At 35.4% G+C, this 20,130-nt stretch overlaps 2 protein-coding genes across 3 annotated transcripts in view; both read left to right on the forward strand.

Annotated features, from left to right (window-relative positions):
* The window catches only part of CAHbeta (carbonic anhydrase beta), a 30,157-nt gene extending 25,471 nt beyond the window's left edge, over positions 1 to 4,686 (forward strand). The window contains exon 5 of the mRNA XM_089647159.1: positions 1,468 to 4,686. Within this exon, the coding sequence (XP_089503285.1) occupies positions 1,468 to 1,677 (210 nt within the window). The 3' untranslated portion in view covers positions 1,678 to 4,686. The remainder of the gene's footprint in view (positions 1 to 1,467) is intronic.
* A 3,964-nt stretch (positions 4,687 to 8,650) lies between these two features.
* LOC149410929 (HIG1 domain family member 1A, mitochondrial-like) lies at positions 8,651 to 15,019 on the forward strand. Of its 2 annotated transcripts, none has more exons than XM_089647698.1 (3): positions 8,651 to 8,803; positions 11,526 to 11,623; positions 13,473 to 15,019. In XM_089647698.1, the coding sequence occupies exons 2-3, from the start codon at positions 11,533 to 11,535 to the stop codon at positions 13,676 to 13,678; spliced, it is 297 nt and encodes a 98-aa protein (XP_089503824.1). In that variant the 5' UTR covers positions 8,651 to 8,803; positions 11,526 to 11,532; the 3' UTR covers positions 13,679 to 15,019. The 2 variants fall into 2 exon arrangements, with proteins under 2 accessions (XP_089503824.1, XP_089503825.1); XM_089647699.1 differs by lacking the exon at positions 8,651 to 8,803 and adding an exon at positions 8,876 to 9,085.
* Positions 15,020 to 20,130: the final 5,111 nt, after the last annotated feature.

A 20,130-nucleotide genomic window follows, 5' to 3' on the forward strand; every position in this document is an offset into this window, starting at 1 on the left:
GAATATTTGTTTCCGAGATTGTGAAGTCTCGGTAAGAAATGTAACATTGTGATATACAGTAGTGAATGGTGAAAGAAGTCGGAGACACCCGAGCTAGAACAAAATAAGGTACTAAGTCAGCGGTCACAGTGGGTTTATTTCAAAACAACATGAAACGCGCTTCTAGATTATATTCTGTATTCAGTGGGTCGCTGGTTCAAAACCCGATATAACCCACAAATAAATTTCATTTTATTTTTATGTGTTATTTCAGATATACATAATTAATATAAAATAATACATGTATCAATTCTAGGGTGGTTGATACTCTCATTATCACCCTATTGAAAGACCAATTCAAAATCAAAACGTTGCTTAAATTGGCTTTATTGGTTTAAGATGCCTTAGACATATTACACTATATTATGCGCTCATAAATTGGACGTGTCATGTACGTATTATATGTTGGGCTGACACACTACACTATAATCTTCCTCAGGAGAGGGGGTCAGATCAGTTGGGGGACTGCTGCGGAATATCATTTCTATGTATGGGATCTGTCACTTTGACAGATGACAGCCGCGTAATTACGGCGATCCGTAAATTGTTCTGACCCCTTCTCCTGTAGGTAGGAGAGGGGGTTCCATAATTTTCATATATAGCCTGACCAGCAAATCACAGCGAATATCGTCACCACACTCACACTTATAACACATCATCTTTTAAGGCGTGACAGGTCTGCATGGGATTGTATGGCGAGCAATATGGAGTTATATAAAACACTTTGAGTTTGTAGCGTAATCTGTCACCCCCTTAATCGTGTTTTGTGACCAGACTCAATGGCCAGGTGTTCCTCTGCTCTCCCATTTTCGATTGCCTCACAACATAAAGCTATTGGGGTTGGCCATAGTCCTAATTGTTCTGAGCAAATCACAAGCATCATGTCTATAATATTGACTGTTCAATACACACACACTTATACACTTCACTCGGTAATTACTCAATATACATAACACGTAAATAAGACATTACAAGGAAACATATCATAGGTACCCACTCTGATATAAAACATTACAAGGAAACATATCATAGGTACCCACTATGAAATAAGACATTATAAGGAAACATATCATAGGTACCCACTATGAAATAAGACATTATAAGGAAACATATCATAGGTACCCACTATGAAATAAGACATTAGAAGGAAACATACCATAGGTACCCACAATGAAATATTAAATATCTGTCAATTATTTCATCACTGTAACCAATATACATACTGTTTTTTTCTATGATATAAAACAAACAGAATATAATAAAATCACGGAAAATAAAATAATTGTTAGTCCTATTTGGGTGGGGGAGCAATCGCCTCGAGGTGGTATCTCCATACGCCCCTGTCCAGCTAGCGCTTAGCGACCTCTGTCCATTGCAAACCCAGCATCTGGATTCGCTTCTCCCTAATCTACTTCTTAATTCTTCCAGGTGAACACACTGCAGCAACTCTCAAACATTGCATCCTATGGATTCCTAAAGAAAAAGTTACAATCACACAAGCTGCACATCCACGCCCTGTGGTTTGATATCTACACGGGGGACATCTACTACTTCAGCAGAAGAGCTAAGAAATTCGTCATCATCGATGAGAACACGTTCGATATCCTTCTAGCAGAAATCAGGAGATATTATTCTTAACTGTTTGGCAAATGAGCAACTTTTTACCTAAAATTCTTTCCGGCGAGGTTTTGTTTTGTCAGTCGTAAGATTGTCATGTATTGCCTATTCTTGTCAACGTATTGCCCTCTCTTGCCGATGAGTTCACTCAACTACCAATATTACCGGAACAAATCTATTTCCTTATCCGCTCTGTTACATATGTCTCTGTCCGCCACTTACCCGCTACCAAAACTGCCATAATATCTAATGCGATGAATATTAATTGTGTTGTTAATTTGTCTTATATATTACGGCAATCTTGATGGTACGTGACAATATTGATAGCGAACTCCTTACCTTGCAAGATTATTGATGGGAAAATGAACTCATATTTCACCTGTTATTTAGAGTTCACAGTACAGAAAGGAGACCTCTTAACTACATTGACATACAGGGTTTTCCAATAAGAGGTGTTATTTTGATATTCAATCGTAATAGATCAATAGTGTCGTTGCTTGTGTGGCACGTAGCGCCGTCTTTTTTTAAAGTAAACGTTGTCCAGATCAATACCATCCAATTCCGGCCATAAAAAATCATTAATCATCTCTCGATAGCGCAATCCATTCACCGTAACTGTTGCTCCAGCCTCATTTTCGAAAAAGTAAGGTCCAATGACTCCGCCGGACCATAAACCGCACCAAACAGTCACACGTTGAGGATAAAGAGGCTTTTCAACAATAACTCTTGGGTTTTCCGAGCCCAGATGCAAAAATTTTGCTTGTTGACAAAGCCACCGAGGTGGAAATGGGCCTCATCACTCAAGATGATTTGCATTTGATTCACTCAAGTGAATTTTAATAATTTCAATGCATTGTTGAAGCGTGTATCGTTCCATTTTTATTAATGGCGTAGTTTCTACTTGTCAAATGTCAAAAAATGACAGCTTCAAAAGTAACATTTACCGAAATAGCGGGCTATTCAAAATAACAACTCTTATTGGAAAACCCTGTATAAAAAAATGAATTAGCGACATTCAAATCTAGTTATGATAATTACTATGACCACATTGAATATTGCATCAGCGTACAAACACAATATGTCGTGTATTCATCAATAGAATCTAATTTGAAATGCTCACTAAAGTGGACCCCGGCAGAGAGCTGTCGTGAGTCATCGATAAAGAATGTTTATCTCGCTGAATTCTTACATAATTATCCTCCATTTCATACGTCTTGCATGAAAACGAAAGAAACAGAAAATATCAGAATGTCGAATTTTTCCAACCCAATAAATAAAAACCATAGAAATTGAAGAATTATACTTTAGAAAGAAGACTTTATTGTGATAGATAACAATGAGCCCCGATGGCTTCTTTAGCAGGCGGTACGAACTATTCTGGGCCTCCATATTGTTTGTTATGGACTTTAACACCCCAATGGTAAATGTAATTTAAGTTAATGTCCATTTTTCAACAATTTCTTTAAGAAATTGTTCACAAATTTGACACTGATTTCAGCTTGACTATTACTATTTGGTTTTTTGACTGCACAAGTCAATTTTTTTATTTCATATTCCGAACCAAAGTTTCCAAATGACCTCAATCTGGAAGTGGGTCAATTTTCTGAAACCAGAACCTCACCTTATCTGAAATGTGGAAATTTTTTTTTTTGATTCACATAGACAGGTTGTTTCATTGAATTTGAACAATTCATCAAACTTTAAAGTTAATATTCAAGTCCCGTGAAACTCCTATTCAAATTCTGTAACCATACAAGTACTATGAAACAAATAATTACCGAACTTGAATAGAACTTTCACAGTACTTGAATTTTAACTTTGAAATTTGATGAATCGTTCAAATTCTGTAAACAACCTGTCCTAATAGTTTGTTTTTAATCCTGGGTGTTGCTGCATTATGCATATATAAATAGGGACATTTTATGTTTTTTCGAGACAGAGGGCTCGTCCCTGTATATCGGGATGGATGGCAACCCTAATTATGAGGAAAGTGTGTTTGCCCGCAGTAAATTAATTTTATCTTACTTTGGGTGAAAATATTGACTATTATCTGGGTTGTTTAATGTGAAAGCTGAAATCAAATTATACATCAGTATAATTATCACTGGTTGTTACTTATACTGTGCAAAACACACAAAATGTATTGTTGCATTGGTCAGTTAATGTTTATGTTTTGTAATGTGATATTTTTATAATGAAAATATACAATCTCTGCCTTGCAATCTTGCCTTTATGGAATGCGTTATGGAATTTTATTTCTCTAGTACGCATATCAGAATTTTTCTTAGTGAAAAAGATAAGTCAAATTAGTGCTCAAAACTTTATATTTTTGTATTTAGTGAATCATAATATTATTATGTATTAGATGTAAGAAGAATTATTGTTTATTTATGTATTGTTGTGATTTATGTACTTTTTAAAATCTTTATTTAGTTTTATATGGATAATTCCCTACTCAGAATCATCATTTTCATATAAGTTTTTAGATTCTCACGGCCAAAAGCATTTTTGTTGTTTTTTTTTGGGGTGTTATGCCGTGTTGCTGATGATGGACACTGCAACGCTGTCCGAAACGTCGGCTAAAGAAGGAGTTAGCGCAACACGGCATAACACCCCAAAAACAAACAACAAAAATCATTTTCATATCTTTACATTGTCCTGTCCCCTAGCACATGTTAAAAAGTTTTATCGATAATACCAGTAAATTGTCATTGTTTCTGAGCACGACTGCAGATCAACTACATATGTTTAATTTGACCTGCATCATGGTCACCCCAAGTGGTTATTTACATTTGGTGACTAAGCAAGGATGCCCGGTTTTAAGAGGTGAGGATTGTCCAGGTCTTGCCGGTGGATGTATCTGCCAACCATATTCATACGTTTGTCACTCCTGGCAAAACTGACCCCCAGAATCCTACACACATCAACTTTTCCTTCCACAATGTCCTCTCCTTCCTTTCATTAAAAATACCCTCCACACAACGTCCTCAAAGATGACATTGGTGGACCTAACTAACTAACTAACCATCACGCCGTTTTTTCCGCAGGGGTAGGCAGAGAGAACGGACCGCCAAACAACTCGGTCTTGGCACACACTCCTTGCCTCATTCACATTCATACATCGTCTCATACATACTCTTCTATTGTTCTGACTCTTGACATGGCCCGACTCAAGTATCTGATTCACTTGATCGTGCCATGTCTTCCTCGGGCGTCCCCGACTTCTGCTACCATTCGCATTTGCATCATATATCCTCCTTACACTTCTATCTTCGCTCATTCGCTCTACATGACCAAATCATCTAAGCGTCCCTTTCTTAATCTTACTCATTACACTTACATCAGCCTTGCACTCTTTGCGGATCTCCATATTCCTCACACTATCTCATTTTAACAGCATTTAATCTACTTTCATCCTTTCTTTGCCAGTTCCATGCCTCGCTGCCATACATCAAGGTAGGTACCAGCACTCCATTGTGGACTGCTAACTTCGCTTCTTTGGACAATTTTTTGTTAGCGCCAACTGTGTTCAGTCCTCCATTAACGGAGTTGCATTTACCCTTCTTTCAATACCTGTGTGAATATAATGTTAAAAATAACACAAACAAACAACCAAACAGCTTACATCAACTATAATGCATGGTGTATTATTATGTAATAGATTATATTCCATTTTAGAAGACATTAAAACAGATTTTTTTCAAAAATTTCAACTTCAGACTCGATTTACTCGAAAACAAAAATTCAAATCAAAAAAATTTTTACCACAAATCAACTCCATTTCTGATATAGATTCTCCAGTTCCCCGCTTGAACTACAAGTTTCCGGACACTGTGTATATTATGATTAATTTAGTCAAGGTTTACTATTCTATGTTGGCAATCTGCAGTCGTACTCGGGAATGATGACAAGTTACCGACATTATTGATAAAACCTTTATTGATGTGCTTGTGCTGTGTGCTAACTTGTTTTTCATGTGCCGTGAGTCATCTATTGTATTTACCTGCTGCTCTCTATCATGTTACAACTTATGTCTTTAGTAAACAACTGAGGGCGTGCTGTCGAAACCATCTTTCAAATTAATACTACATAAACGGCGGTAATCAGACTATTAACGAGACATCTATTAACTGAAATTGCACGGTAACGATTCTCAGCATATTTATCTGTTACATTGGACGTGCGAGTGGTCATTCTGTTTGTATTTAAATAATATTATTATAAAAGATTTAGACCAAGAATGATAGTGAATAGTTCTGTATAGAAAAATAAGTATACATATGTATTAATATTCCCTACCTTTTAACCTGAAAACTACCCACATTCCTATTCGCTTTAAATTTGTCCAAATTATGCCAACATTAAATTTTTAAAAAAAGAGGGAAATTAAAATAATTCAATTTTGGAACATCGTGAAATATTTATAATACAATAGCTGAAGTTGCGGCGTTGTCTGAACTTTATGCAGAGTTTTTAGAAATTATATATAGACAGTAATTTTCCTCTTTTTTTGAATGTCAAATGTGCAAAATTTAATCAAAAAGTATCAAATTTTCTTTACATATTGATAGATTTATGTAATTCAAAATTATGGTACATATTTCAATGTAATCATTCCATTGTATAAATTTAATAATTTATGGCCATTTTACTTTACTCCAAAGCTTACATATTCATTTCCTAAGGTGTATGCACCTACTTTTAAAAAAAAAATTTTTTTGTTCATATACCACCCTTGTACTTATATAAATAATGGATATTAATATACCCTTTGTAATATATCTTGACAACTCCGGACAGTGACAAATGAACACACTTTTGAAAAGTGATATAAAGTCAACCTTTGAAATGCCGAGCTCTCGCTACCTGTCCAAATCTCACATACAGAAAGTATTGATTCAGAATACCAATTGGATACACCGGTCCCTCAATCGATGCAAATTGAAGATAAAAGTGATGAAAATAACTGAGCCTAATACTACCTTGTAAACCTAACCTAATAAACTTTTCAAAAGTGAGTGTGTTGATTTGTCACTGTCCCAAGTTGTCCGATTACCTTTTGTAACATAATATTATTATGTATTAAATTACTATAGATCACATTTTAAATGTATGTATTTCGCTTTTCTGTTATACTGTTGTTATTTCTAAATTAAAACTATTTAATATATATCTATATACATAAAAGGTTTTTTGATTCTTACCCATCCCATCCAAGGGGGAACAATTTATCTCTCCTGGTGCGAATACAAATTCAAACATTCATTTGTGTGCACCATTATTATAAGATATAATATTACCTAACTGATAATCTCGGAGAGATATCGAGCTGTCTGAAAAATTAACCTATTTTATTTTAATATACTAGCTGAAGTCCCCGGCGTTGCTCGAGCTTTATACAAAGTTTTTCAATGCACTAGCTGAAGTCCCCGGCGCTACTCGAGCTTTACGCAGAGTTTATCAATAAACTACCTGAAGTCCCCGGCGTTACTCGAGCTTTACGCAGAGTTTTTCAATACACTAGATGAAGTCCCCGGCGCTACTCGAGCTTTATGCAGAGTTTATCAATAAACTACCTGAAGTCCCCGGCGTTGCTCGAGCTTTACGCAGAGTTTTTCAATACACTAGATGAAGTCCCCGGCGCTACTCGAGCTTTATGCAGAGTTTATCAATAAACTACCTGAAGTCCCCGGCGTTGCTCGAGCTTTACGCAGAGTTTTTCAATACACTAGATGAAGTCCCCGGCGCTACTCGAGCTTTATGCAGAGTTTATCAATAAACTACCTGAAGTCCCCGGCGTTGCTCGAGCTTTACGCAGAGTTTTTCAATACACTAGATGAAGTCCCCGGCGCTACTCGAGCTTTATGCAGAGTTTATCAATAAACTACCTGAAGTCCCCGGCGTTGCTCGAGCTTTACGCAGAGTTTTTCAATACACTAGATGAAGTCCCCGGCGCTACTCGAGCTTTATGCAGAGTTTATCAATAAACTACCTGAAGTCCCCGGCGTTGCTCGAGCTTTACGCAGAGTTTTTCAATAAACTAGCTGAAGTCCCCGGCGTTGCTCGAGCTTTATTATATCTATTTTTTCTAGAATTTTTCGGAATCAGATATAGACAGTAATTTTCCTCTTATTTTGACCATCAAATGTAAAATTTCATTAAAAAATATCAAAATATCTGCTTTAAGGATTGGATGGTTTTATGAAAGCTTAAATTATATGGACAGTAACCGTACTTTTGTTTTAAAGGTCAAGTGTAAAAAATGTTATCAATCTCGGAATAAAACTGTAGACTTGTCTCCCGCCTTCCCGTCACAAATACTCTTATTTATGTAAATTGATGAAGATGAAGAAGATGTATAAATTAATTCCACACAGGAGGCCCTGGGTGATGGGGGAAATCACTTCCCTTCGGAACCATGTTATCTTTGGGGAAACTGTTGAGAGGTTTTTTGAGCAAATAAATATAATTCAGTGAATCTGAAAACCAAAGAGTTATTGTTGAAAAGCCTCTCTATCCTCAAAGTGTGACTGTTTGGTGCGGTTTATGGTCCGGCGGAGTCATTGGACCTTACTTTTTCGAAAATGAGGCTGGAGCAACAGTTACGGTGAATGGATTGCACTATCGAGAGATGATTAATGATTTTTTATGGCCGGAATTGGATGGTATTGATCTGGACAACGTTTACTTTCAACAAGACGGCGCTACGTGCCACACAAGCAACGAAACCATTGATTTTTTACGATTGAATATCAAAATAACACCTCTTATTGGAAAACCTGTACTATTTAGGTACCTACTTGGAAAAAAACCTGGTTGGTTGGATAATTATGGTTAACCCATCACTAAAAAAAAATTGAAACCCTTGGTAATGCCATGCGAAATGTGTAAGTTTTCCTCAATGAATTTTCCTCTTTGTAAATTTTCCTCATAGGGAGAAATTTTATTTTTTGGTAAATATTTATTCAGCCATGGCAGCCCATGCAACGTTTTTCTCTATGGTGCTCTTGTAATGTCAAATTTAACGTCAAACTTGCTGGACGGAAATTTACAAGTCGTTCAAAACGTGGAGAATAGTGAAAATTGACTGAATTAATTCTTACGAACGAGTACGTGATCAATTTGGGAAACGAAATATACATTACTGGTGAGATTGGTTTCATTTTGCTATTGCATCACATTCCTGTTTATGTCATCCTCTTCCCCCTGGTTTTTTCCAAGAATTTGAATTACGTGCAGATTTGAATATTTTTTGACATGGCATTGAAGTTATTTCCATTCAACTTTATTTGATGCCTCACTTAGTGATCGAAAGTGTAAATATTGGTTTACGATTCACCACTAATCACCTTTTAACGACTTGATATCGTTTAAATGCAAAAGTACAGCTTTATTTTCACCATTACCTTTCGAAAACTTCTAACGTTCGGTGAGAATAAAACTATTCAATTTCTTTATATTATTGCAAAGCAATTAATTTAACAGTTCTTATACATACAGACATTTAGTTAATCTCTACTAAACTCTAATTATATCTTACCTTCGGTCCTCATTTGGTTGTAAGAAAGTTTCGTCATATTTTTCAACTAAAATTTAATTTTTTTAAATTATAATTTCAATAGAATACACAATATATCTTAATTTTATAAAAAGTATTAAACTTTTTACATGTTTTTAAATGTATTTAATTATTTTAAAGCATTTTTAACTTCAAGGTCAGACACTTATGTAACTTAAAAGATTGAAAAAATATTTGTAAGATATTTTAAACAATATCTCTTATCTTGATTTTGTGAATTTTTATAATGATAATTTAAATACGATTTAAAAGTTAATAATTATTTGATTTTTAAAATGATTTACTCTTGGTTGGTATTTCAGCGAGATGTATTTTTTAGTAACTTCATGAATATCATTGTACTCCTAGCAATTATGTTAAATTTAGGATATGGCTTATCACTGCATTTTTAATAGGCACAGAATATGGAAATTACCATTCATTTTAACTTATTTACTACAAGAAATAACTATTTACTATGCATTATTATTCAATGTTAAAAATTTACCTTGGTAAATATTTTGGATCGCTGGCCACGCTCAATAAAATTATTGTAAATGGTCGTCATCCCATAAAACGAAAGCAAATTTTCATTTTACGTAATTGCAAATTAGAATGTTAAAATTAAAATTTCCCTAATGCATGTAGTTGCCTTTTATAGTAATGAAGGTGAATCAAGTTTTTATTTATTAAAAAATCTTATCAAGCCTGGCCAGCGATCCCGAATAATTACCATTATCTTATGAAACAATCCCTTTGCTGCCATTTTAACTTTTTTTTTGTATGGAGTGACACTTTGAAATGTTTCGTTTCAATCTAAATAGACATAAACTACCTAATTAACTCAAACTGAGAACCTAATAACCTATTTTGTGCATATAAATAATAGTTTCTTGTAGTAATTGCTGAAACAAAGTGTAATTTCCATAATCTGTGCTTCGGTTAGGGAAATAATTATAGTTTTTATTTGTGACTTAATAAATACAATGTTCACTGTTTTATTTATTGTCAGTGCAGCTGTAGGTGAGTACCTCGTTGTACATTTATTTAACTTCAGTGCAGCTGTAGGTGAGTACCTCGTGGTACATTTATTTAACTTCAGTGCAGCTGTAGGTGAGTACCTCGTGGTACATTTATTTAACTTAGGCAAAGTTGATGGCTAAACTAATAAAAACACCTTGAGTTCTGTATTATTCTGTATACATATTATGAAGAAATCAGTTTTGATTTAGATTCCTAAATGTTGTAAACAATTGGCTCTAGAGCATTCTGAAGAATATTGTTTATCTAGTCTGTAAATATTTAGACAGCATTTAAATGTTTAAAGATATTTCTCAACAGCAATTGGGATATTGTAAATTTTGATTAATATGTATCAAAAGCGATTTATAAATTGTAGATAGATTAAGTCCTAAACTGCCATATTAAGATAATTGAGGTTACAGTTGGAATGATCATGAAATAACTTACATTTACAAACTTTTGGATTCAGTCAGGGGTGTCCCAACCCATGTTGTGATGCTGAAGGTAGTACGGAGGGGAAGGAGATGGGGAAGAGTAAGGTGGGGGAGTACCGGGCTATTCAGATCTGGTCACCAAACATGGCTAAAGCCATTTCAAGCAACGTTTCAATTCTGAATAGTGGTCTTATTACACCAGGGCGATACTGAGAATATCTTTCACTCGGAACATGCCGCAACTATACTATGTATTATTTTCAATGAATAAATAGTAAATAACACAATTCAATCAAATAACATTTACTTGCGCGCGATTTGAATGCGAGACCTTCGTTAGTCGATAGCCTCACCCCTCGACCATGGAGGCCGACAAATATTGTGGTTATCTGAGAAAATAAGTACTAATCAATTAAACCCATTAATTTTTAGTCCACGATATCTACAGTAGTGACGCCCCCAACTTTAGTTAGTATAGTGCTGTTTCACTCTTTCCAACTTATATCTTTTTTCAAAATTATGTTTTTGCAAGATTTTCAAAGTCATTATAAAGAGCACACATTTGAATGTATTCTTGCACTAATTTGGAAGACCTACCCCCAGCCCCCTCTTACCCCGCAGCAGTCCTATGGTACAGAACACCACTACACAATCAAGAATCTTTTACCATATAAGGATGGCCTAGTGTGAGTGATGTGAATTATACCATGTGTAATTGTTACTCACACTATGCAATTGGCTTCATCCCTAATCCCTGCCTGTTACCTGCAAACACTTCTATCATTCGATTATAGGAGACCCACTGAGCCACAGAATGAATGCACTAAATTCATTTTTATTAATTTCTGTTTTAGTTAAATAATGGACGGAGAACCAATTTTCAAGTACGATGGAGAGACCAAGGCTGAGAAGCTGGCCAGGAAGACAAAGGACGCACCTTTCATGGTCATTGGTGAGTTTTTGATTTATTTTGTTTAACGGTACACACTCTTAGTATCGCCATCAAGTTTAAAGATCTTGAACAAACGCTGACAGGCTAAAAATCGACTGTTAACGGGGACTATTATTTGAAGTGATAAAAATTAAAAAAAAACTAAATGGCCGATTTCATGACAGTAATTTTGAATGTGACTATGATTTTAGCAACTGTGTTTAATATAATTATTTTATGGCAGTTATTGTTAGCAATAAGGACTCTATAATGATAATATGAATGGCTCTTCACTTGGAAATGTACTCAGGATATGTACTTCATCCATAAGCAAGCACTCCTTTTAATAATGATGATAAGTGCCTGATAACAATATGATCAAACACTATTAAATTTCAATTCCCCTTTCATTACACATTATTGTGAAAATTGATATGAGGATCTTTAAAAATTAATTCCATTCATATAACTTACAGTAAAACGCTCTTATAAAATTTTCAATATGGGGGAAAATAAATTCTTTAGTGAGAAAACCTTTTATTTGTGTTTCATAGTAAATATTCAACTATTTGCTTTTTGTTTTGTTTTCTATAGTTTATATGCTTTTAACCTTTTAGTATAGACGGTACAAAATATAATAATTCGGTAGAGTATTTAGTTTAAACTTTTGGTAATTTGTTTCATAATTTAATTTCAACATTAATGTAGTTAACGTCAAAATTATATTTGGGATTCATCACAATGGAAATGAGCTGAAATTTTTGATTTTATTATCTATCTATTCTTTAATCTGTAGTTAGGTGGAGCTGAAATTTTTGATTTTATTATCTATCTATTCTTTAATCTGTAGTTAGGTGGAGGAGTTTTTTTTATTTATCAGAAAAGCCACTCGATGACTTGAACAAACTGAAATTGCAATTTAACTTGCACTCTCTATACTTGTTTTATGAACCATTATTTTTATCTGTCAGAGAAAGCTTTTATCTTTATTGATATTTCCGATAATAAGAGCAGTTATTAGAATTCGGGAATGTCTCTGTCAATGTTTGAGTGCTTTCATAACATTCAGTGAGGTAGGCAAAGGATACAAAATGTATTGGATTACTTTTATGCAAATACAATGTTTAATTAAAGTCTATGAAATAAATAGTAATAAAAGTGGTATTATTTTTAATGTTTATCGCTTTAGATAAGTTAACAGTCAATGTAAAAGAATAACTTAGTTACTTGCACAAAAGGAATTAAATACTTTCATTTCGCCCTTGAGGTGATTGAATCACTTCTTCTTCTTCTTTCGTATGGTGGGGGGGTCAGAGGGGGACATCTAGGTCTGCGAGCCAGTCTAGGGCCTCAGGCGTCGCCATGTGGACCTCATCAATCCCACCGGGGAATGAATGTAGCGGGCATTCGTTGACCACATGTTCGGTGGTCTGCACCGCACCACATTCACACATCGCTGACTCTTTAAGGCCCCATCTGTCCATCATGTGGGCGCAGCGGCTATGGGAGCACCTTAACCTATTGATGGCAGTCCAGGTTTTGCGAGGCAACGAGACCCAGGCTGTCTCTCGGTGGGTTCCTGTATGAGATGGGCATTTCCCATGTTGGCCGTTTGCCACTCAGTTTCCACCTATCTTCTGGGGTGAAAGGTAATCGGGGGAGCCTCTCTCCTTGCGCCCAGAAGGGCTATTATAAAGTTGACCATTTATATTTAAAGTATGTAGTAGTCCAAGAAGTGTGATGGGATAGGTTGCTTTACCAAAAGACTGATGCCTTTATCGTGATTGAATTTTGGGGTGTTACACCGTGTTGCACTCCTCCTATATTTTGGACAGCCGTATAGAGACTCACGCCTTGTTGTGTGTTGTAGGTATCCTTGGCTGCTTGGGTGCCGTGGGCATCGGGGCCTACAAGTTCAAGACCAAAGGCAAGATGAGCACCTCCATCTACCTGATGCAGCTCCGAGTCATCGCACAGGGCACCGTGGTCAGCTCTCTCATGGTGGGCATTGCCTATCAGATGTACAAGGACTACTACTTGAAGCCCAAATCCGACTTGACCTCAGACACCAAATAAATTCACACAATGCGTAGGGAACTGGTCATAATCATAACTGGCTTACCCATTATTTATAACACGTACTTAGACAAATTGTCACTTCACCTTACTTAATTGACCCCCAGACTGCAATCAATCTACTTGGTATGGGTTGTAAAATCTGTCTTCGACACTATTTTATTTTGCAGGAGAGCCAAAACGGTTTTGCAACTGATTTTGTGACTATATTTTTTATGTACGCACTTTAATCTGCCGCTTTTACTAATTGGACACTTCCGCAATTTTTAGGGAGACTGGCAGATCGTGAGAGAGTAATATAGAAGTAATGTTGTAGACAGTCAACCCATATTATAGTGGTGGTAATATTCTTCCTGCAAAACACCAATATAATATTGTTAGTCATTGTACATTTTAAATTTGTTATTTTAACCATTTTCTACCGGTTTAATAATTATTGTTGTTGACATGCAGTCTAACTTTCAATCTTCCCTACAAAAGCATTGCGCCCGGGGCTAGGGTTCGATAAGGATTGTTGATTATTGGAGATTCAGTATCATACATTGAATGTATTAATTTTTGAATTAACATATTTTTCATATATTCTACATTTGGTGCATCTGATTGTATATGTTTAAGTACAAATAATTGAGTAAGTCTGCATTATTTCCAATTTCAAATACTAGATGAAAATTTTTAGATTTATAAAAAATTGGATATTAATTTATGTAATAATAATATTTATGTGTAGTATGTAGCGATAGCGATATTTAGTACATAATTTATTTGTTAGCTGTCCATGTGATACCAATCACTTCTAAAACAAATTAATGTTAAGTTTGTTTAATATATTTTTGTATGATTTACATAGAGAAGACACGAAAGAGTAAAATAAGTCAGAAATTATATTGGTATTATACTCTTTCATTCTTGACGAAATTTATTATTAATTTAACTTCTTTCAAAATATGTTCCTTTCTGCTTGAAGAGTCTTGAAATATAACAATGTTTTCTTTTACAATTGTGTCAATTTCAATTAACCTAAACTAATTGTTACACATAATGCAAATAGTTGTATATTTTTTTATATAATTTATGCATATTTATTACTTCCAATTATTTATATCTATGGCAATTTGGCGGGATATAAATAATTATAATTTTTATCTGTCTCGTTAAGAAGGTATTACTAATTACTTTGTTTCGCGCCGGTCGTGATCATATTAACGTGTCAACCACAATAATATTGTATAATTAATGTCTGACTCTTTTATGTTAAAATTATTTTTTTATAAATTCCATGAAATATGTCAAATACGACATTATTTTTCAAAAAAAAAATATTGGTGAATAAATGGATAACCAAATGTATTTTTAATGTTGTTTTTCTTTTATATATATCTTCTACGTTTACATACGCGAGCCTAACTGCTGAACTGAACCTCAACTTATGGAAAAGGAATGAAGCAACCGCAAATGGTGCGAAACGCTGTTTGCAATTGCCTCGTTCTTTTCCTGTAATTCGTGGCTTGGTTTGCAAATGTATTACATACCATAATATGTTAACACAATACACACTCCTACAAAACAATAATAATTTCAAAGCACCTATTATTAAGTAAAATTGCTCCAAAAGAACTACAAGATACAATCATCATTTGATTAACCTGTAGAAACATTATTTATTTATTTCAGTTTGTGCATAAGTATTATATAGCCAAAATAAAACCAATTATGGATTTCCTCCTTGTGACTTTACCTCTACTGAGACAGCATAATAAGGAATAAGTAAATTAAATTTGTAAGGAAGGAATATGAATTCAAAAAAATTATACAAAACAAAAGATTATATAAAATGAAAAATTACAAAACAATACATTTATAGCCATGGAGAGAGGTTGTAGATATAAATCAAATCATAATATAAACAATACAAACATTATATATTAACTGAACATATATCTATACAAACCAAACTAAAGCCACCGCGTCAAAAGAATCGGTCATCCTACTGTCTTTTCAAGTCAAGCTGATTTCTTAAAAACTACTGGATAAACCAGTCGTCTGCAGATAAATTGCAATAACTAATTCATCAATCAACATAAATTAATAAATGTCATGTAGTTGATTCATAATTAGTGAATTGCAAGCAACATGACACATTGCTATCTTACTTAATATACAAATTTATAATCTATATACTAACAATCTAGCAGATCATTTTAAATAAGATATTGATCATTTTAATTATCATATTGAGATAAATAAATACTGTCAATAGAAGAAGATAATGTCTTTAATAAGATTACGATCAATTGCATAATATAATAAGATTGTAATACAGCCTGTAATAATGTCTTCTTGTGTCAAGAATTGACTCATACATGCATTAAGCTTTATGTTCACAAGTTCAATTCTTGTTACAGCCCAAGAGAATATTTTAATGTAATTTATGCCAGTCTAGTTGTTATGTTGTATTATCGAACGAAAATAGTTTCATAGTTGTAGCAAAGAAAGTTGATATACACCCTAAAACTCTCTTATCTTTCATGTAATGTGAAAAAATCTTATTATTTTGCTGTATTCTAAATTATTGCTAAATATTTTTTATGAACTAGAATTTCGCCAAGATGGAGGTGTTAATTGCATGACACGCATTGACCTATGAATTGTTAGTACATTTGAAGATTGTATACAGTAGCAACTGATGCAATGATGCATTGCAACATGTTGGCAATTGATTTCAAGTATTTGCAAGGACGGGTAACCTTGTCCTTGCAATATATATTCTTGCATTTAGAATGCGTCCCACTCATGTTCGAAATAGATTAGAAAGAAAGATTCACACAGGGTTACACAGATTCACAAGTGGGCGTGCAACAGACTTCTCAAGCCACCCCCCACCCAGGATGTGAAAATATTCTGGGGAATCTTTCACGCGGGCGTTCAGGTGGCTAGCTGCGGGCCTAACACAGCGCCCTTGAAGTTTTTACCAGCGCCAGGCGCCGTTTGGCTCAGGATTGGCCAGCCCTGTAATTACCTAATATTTACAAAGAAACAGCACAAAATGCCGCTTGCAGTTGCTTCGTTCCATTTCCATAGTTCGGGGATCGGCTCGCGCTTTGGTTCGTAGTATACGCAACATCCTTTGCTAAAATAATAAATTAAACATGCAATACACAAAACAAAGCAAAAATCCCTTTGTGATTGAAAAAATTACTGTAATTAAATTTTTTGTGTGAATTTCAGAGATGTGCAAAATGGGTACCCAAACCATTTGAAATGCAAAATGGAAATGGATCAAAACTTTTCCATTTGAAAATGCAAAATGCAAAATGGTTTTTAGAAAAGCATTTCAAATGCAAAATGCAAAATACCTATTTTCAAAATGCATTGAAAATGCAAAATGGTTTCTCAGGTCAAACAATTAAAATAATTATAGAATTTTTAAACAATTTTGTCATTTAATAATGGACATCAATGTAAAACAAACATATTACATGATGGTAAATCCAAAAACACCACGACTACAGATTATGAAACAACAAAAAATTTGCGCGGGACTAATGTTGCCAACGTAAAAACATAGAAACTGCTATCTAACATTTAATATTACAGCGTCATGGCCCCATGTTCAGTATTTGAATCAGTATTTTTTGTAATGTTATCACTCAATTGCCAGGGCTCCTACCAGGGAGCAACTTGACAAATGTAAATTATCTCTTATAGCGAGGTTGAGGAACGACTGATATTTGGGGCTTATGAAAAAAAGATGAGTGGAGATAGTAGGAAGAATGTTGCAAAAAAGCATTTAAAATGGAAAATGCATTGAGAAAAGCATTTAAAATGCAAAATGCAAAATGGTTTTTAGAAAAGCATTTAAAATGCAAAATGGAAAATACCCATTTTGCATTTCCATTTGAAATGGATTTATTTGAAATAAAGCACATCTCTGGTGAATTTACATGACTAATATTTTTTGGGGCGAGCTTTGCATTTTCTTTTCTCAATTCTTTTTCAGCTTCGCCACTACTGTTCAGAGTATTGGAGGGGACCCACCCTTTCCCGACGGCTGTGTGAGGAAACTGATTGTTTAACTTCCTTAGCCGCACACGTCAGGACTCTAATTTTTTTGTAAAAAGAAGCTAAATTTATTTTAAAACGATTCTAGACCCTCCAATGTCCCTGCATGCATGATTGTTAGTACGAAATAATGTATGCATACTTACGTTAATAGTAACACAAAATAAAAACACATCTGAAATGTGTTCGCCTGGTGGTTTGTATCTAAAATTAAATAATAAATAAGGAGCACAATATTTATAAGTGGAAGTATGATTGAAGCATAAAAATATACAAGCCGCGTGTCGAGGGCAGTTTACCCCACTATCACGGGGCAGTCCCGGCAAGAATGAGCGTGGCAAGCGGCCTGGCCACAACGATCCCAAGCACCCGCGTCCCTTAGCCAGTTTTCCGAGAGTACCCTCGAAGAAATGTAAATGGGGGGAAGGGGGGGAGATACTCCCAAAGACCCTAGGGAATGAAGTGAGCCTCAGGTCACCGGAGGCAGGACGGAAGGGGACCGGGCTCGCGCAAACATTCCCCAGGCCCGTTCATGATGCCGGGGGAAGCACCCGTGGTTCGTGGGACAGCCGCACCGGATTAATGTCACCTTACTGGATGCAGGAACAGGGTCTATCCGCCCCCATGGTGGGGAAATGAACAACACAGTACGATAGAGTTCAGTTCGACAACCTATTCATAAACCAATTTGTTAGTAACAAATAAAAAGGCAAATAACAAACGTAGAAAATAAGTTGTGATTTGAATTCAAAAGTAAAAGGAAGAATGTGCATAAAAAAAACAGTGTAAAGAACTGGCAAAAACGGTGTAAAAAGCCAATATACACAATAAATGAATAAAAAATAATTAAACAAACAAATAAAATAATAAATGCATTGCGATCATGCCATAAGACAAAGAAAGTAAAACCCATGAGTATACAAAAATAAAGATAAAACACAAAGCAATCGCGCATAAACAATATTAAAGTTGTTATAGAGGAGTAACCGTGGAGTGACAGGAACAATACGCTTGGCACCTGAAACAAAGATGATTTTAATCTAAATCAGCAACTCTAAGCACAGGCCATCTCTCTACCCAGGACTTTACAAACTTTTTGAAGCATTCAAAATTCTCTCTGTTCAACACGAGATCGGCATTCCATGCCGGTCTTGTAATCCCTCTCAAGCCATCCAACATTTCCTCTCGGGCATCCTTCATCAACTCGCAGTGCCACAGAATGTGCTCGGCTGTCTGGTTAGTGTCACCACATGAACAGTTCGGATGAGGAGACAAGGCGAGACTATGTAGCCGCCCCCTGAGCTCCCCATGACCGGACACCAATTGCGTCATATAGTGATCCAGTTTTATGTGCGCCCCTTCCATTCTGCTTTTAACTGAAGGGAAGAAAGAGAAAGTCAATCTACCCTTCGTCGACCTATCCCATCGCTCTTGCCATACACTCAGCGTTCTATCTCGCATGGCTTTCAATAAGCCAGGAAGGGACACCGCTCCACCGGGTGTTAGTTCGACTCCCAGGTGGACAGCGGCCTTACCTCTAATCAATGCCTTTTTTGTCAAAACTTCCCTAATTTCCAAGTCAATCGGCAGTGTACCAGCCAGAACCGGTAATGCATCATTAGCCACAGTCCTATATGCGCAAACACCCCTATATAGGAGCCTTCTCAATTTCAAGAATAGGGCCTGGGCCCTTTCTGCTGTCCCCTGAGACCAAAAGAAACTTATCATCTGCGTAGTCGACCGATATGCATCCTTCCTACTGTTCAGAGTAGTACACTACTGTATTATCTTCTAAAATAACATTTTTTACGTATCAACAAAGCGTGCAGGAGTTTTGAACAAATTCAGAATACCGAGCCTTGGGCCTCGCTCAAAGTAACTTACCGGTGTGTTCTGTTATTACAGAAAGGCCAAATTGTGTATTTTGATAATCCCTTACCTCCCCCACTCACTTCAACCTCGCCACATACCCCAATTGGGGATGCCATAGTCCCACTGCCTCTGAACATCTGGGACTTTTGGAAGTTATTCACATTTAAAAAAAAATAATGCTAATGTTTCTCGAGGCATTTTTCTGCTTGTGCATTTCTCCTTTCGGAGGTTGATGTCATCGGGGTAACCTCGCACCGGAAAACGTATAATAATAATACTTGCATGACTTGTATAGCGCCGTTTTTGTGCAAAAACACCTCAAGGGCGCTGTATTTCATTGTCATTAAGCAAGTTAAGGCGATGCAATACGTAGCAATGCAAAATCATGTGTTTTTGGTTTGAAAATTTGGTCATCTAGAAATGTTTCAGATGCTTTAAATAAATACCGCGAGTATAATACATCTTGGCCTTTGAAATAATCGAGTATTTTTTATAAGCCCAGAAAAAAAAAATTCATA

Source organism: Hesperophylax consimilis, chromosome 26 (genome assembly GCF_061612785.1).
Source record: "Hesperophylax consimilis isolate HC1 chromosome 26, BYU_Hcon_1.0, whole genome shotgun sequence".
Lineage (NCBI taxonomy): Eukaryota > Metazoa > Arthropoda > Insecta > Trichoptera > Limnephilidae > Hesperophylax > Hesperophylax consimilis.

Bases quoted from the DNA above. Each gene is read 5' to 3' on its own strand.
- LOC149410929 (XM_089647698.1), top strand. From the start codon at position 11,533: ATGGACGGAGAACCAATTTTCAAGTACGATGGAGAGACCAAGGCTGAG. The intron at 11,624-13,472 runs GTGAGTTTTTGA...TGTGTGTTGTAG, and splicing joins CGCACCTTTCATGGTCATTG to GTATCCTTGGCTGCTTGGGT.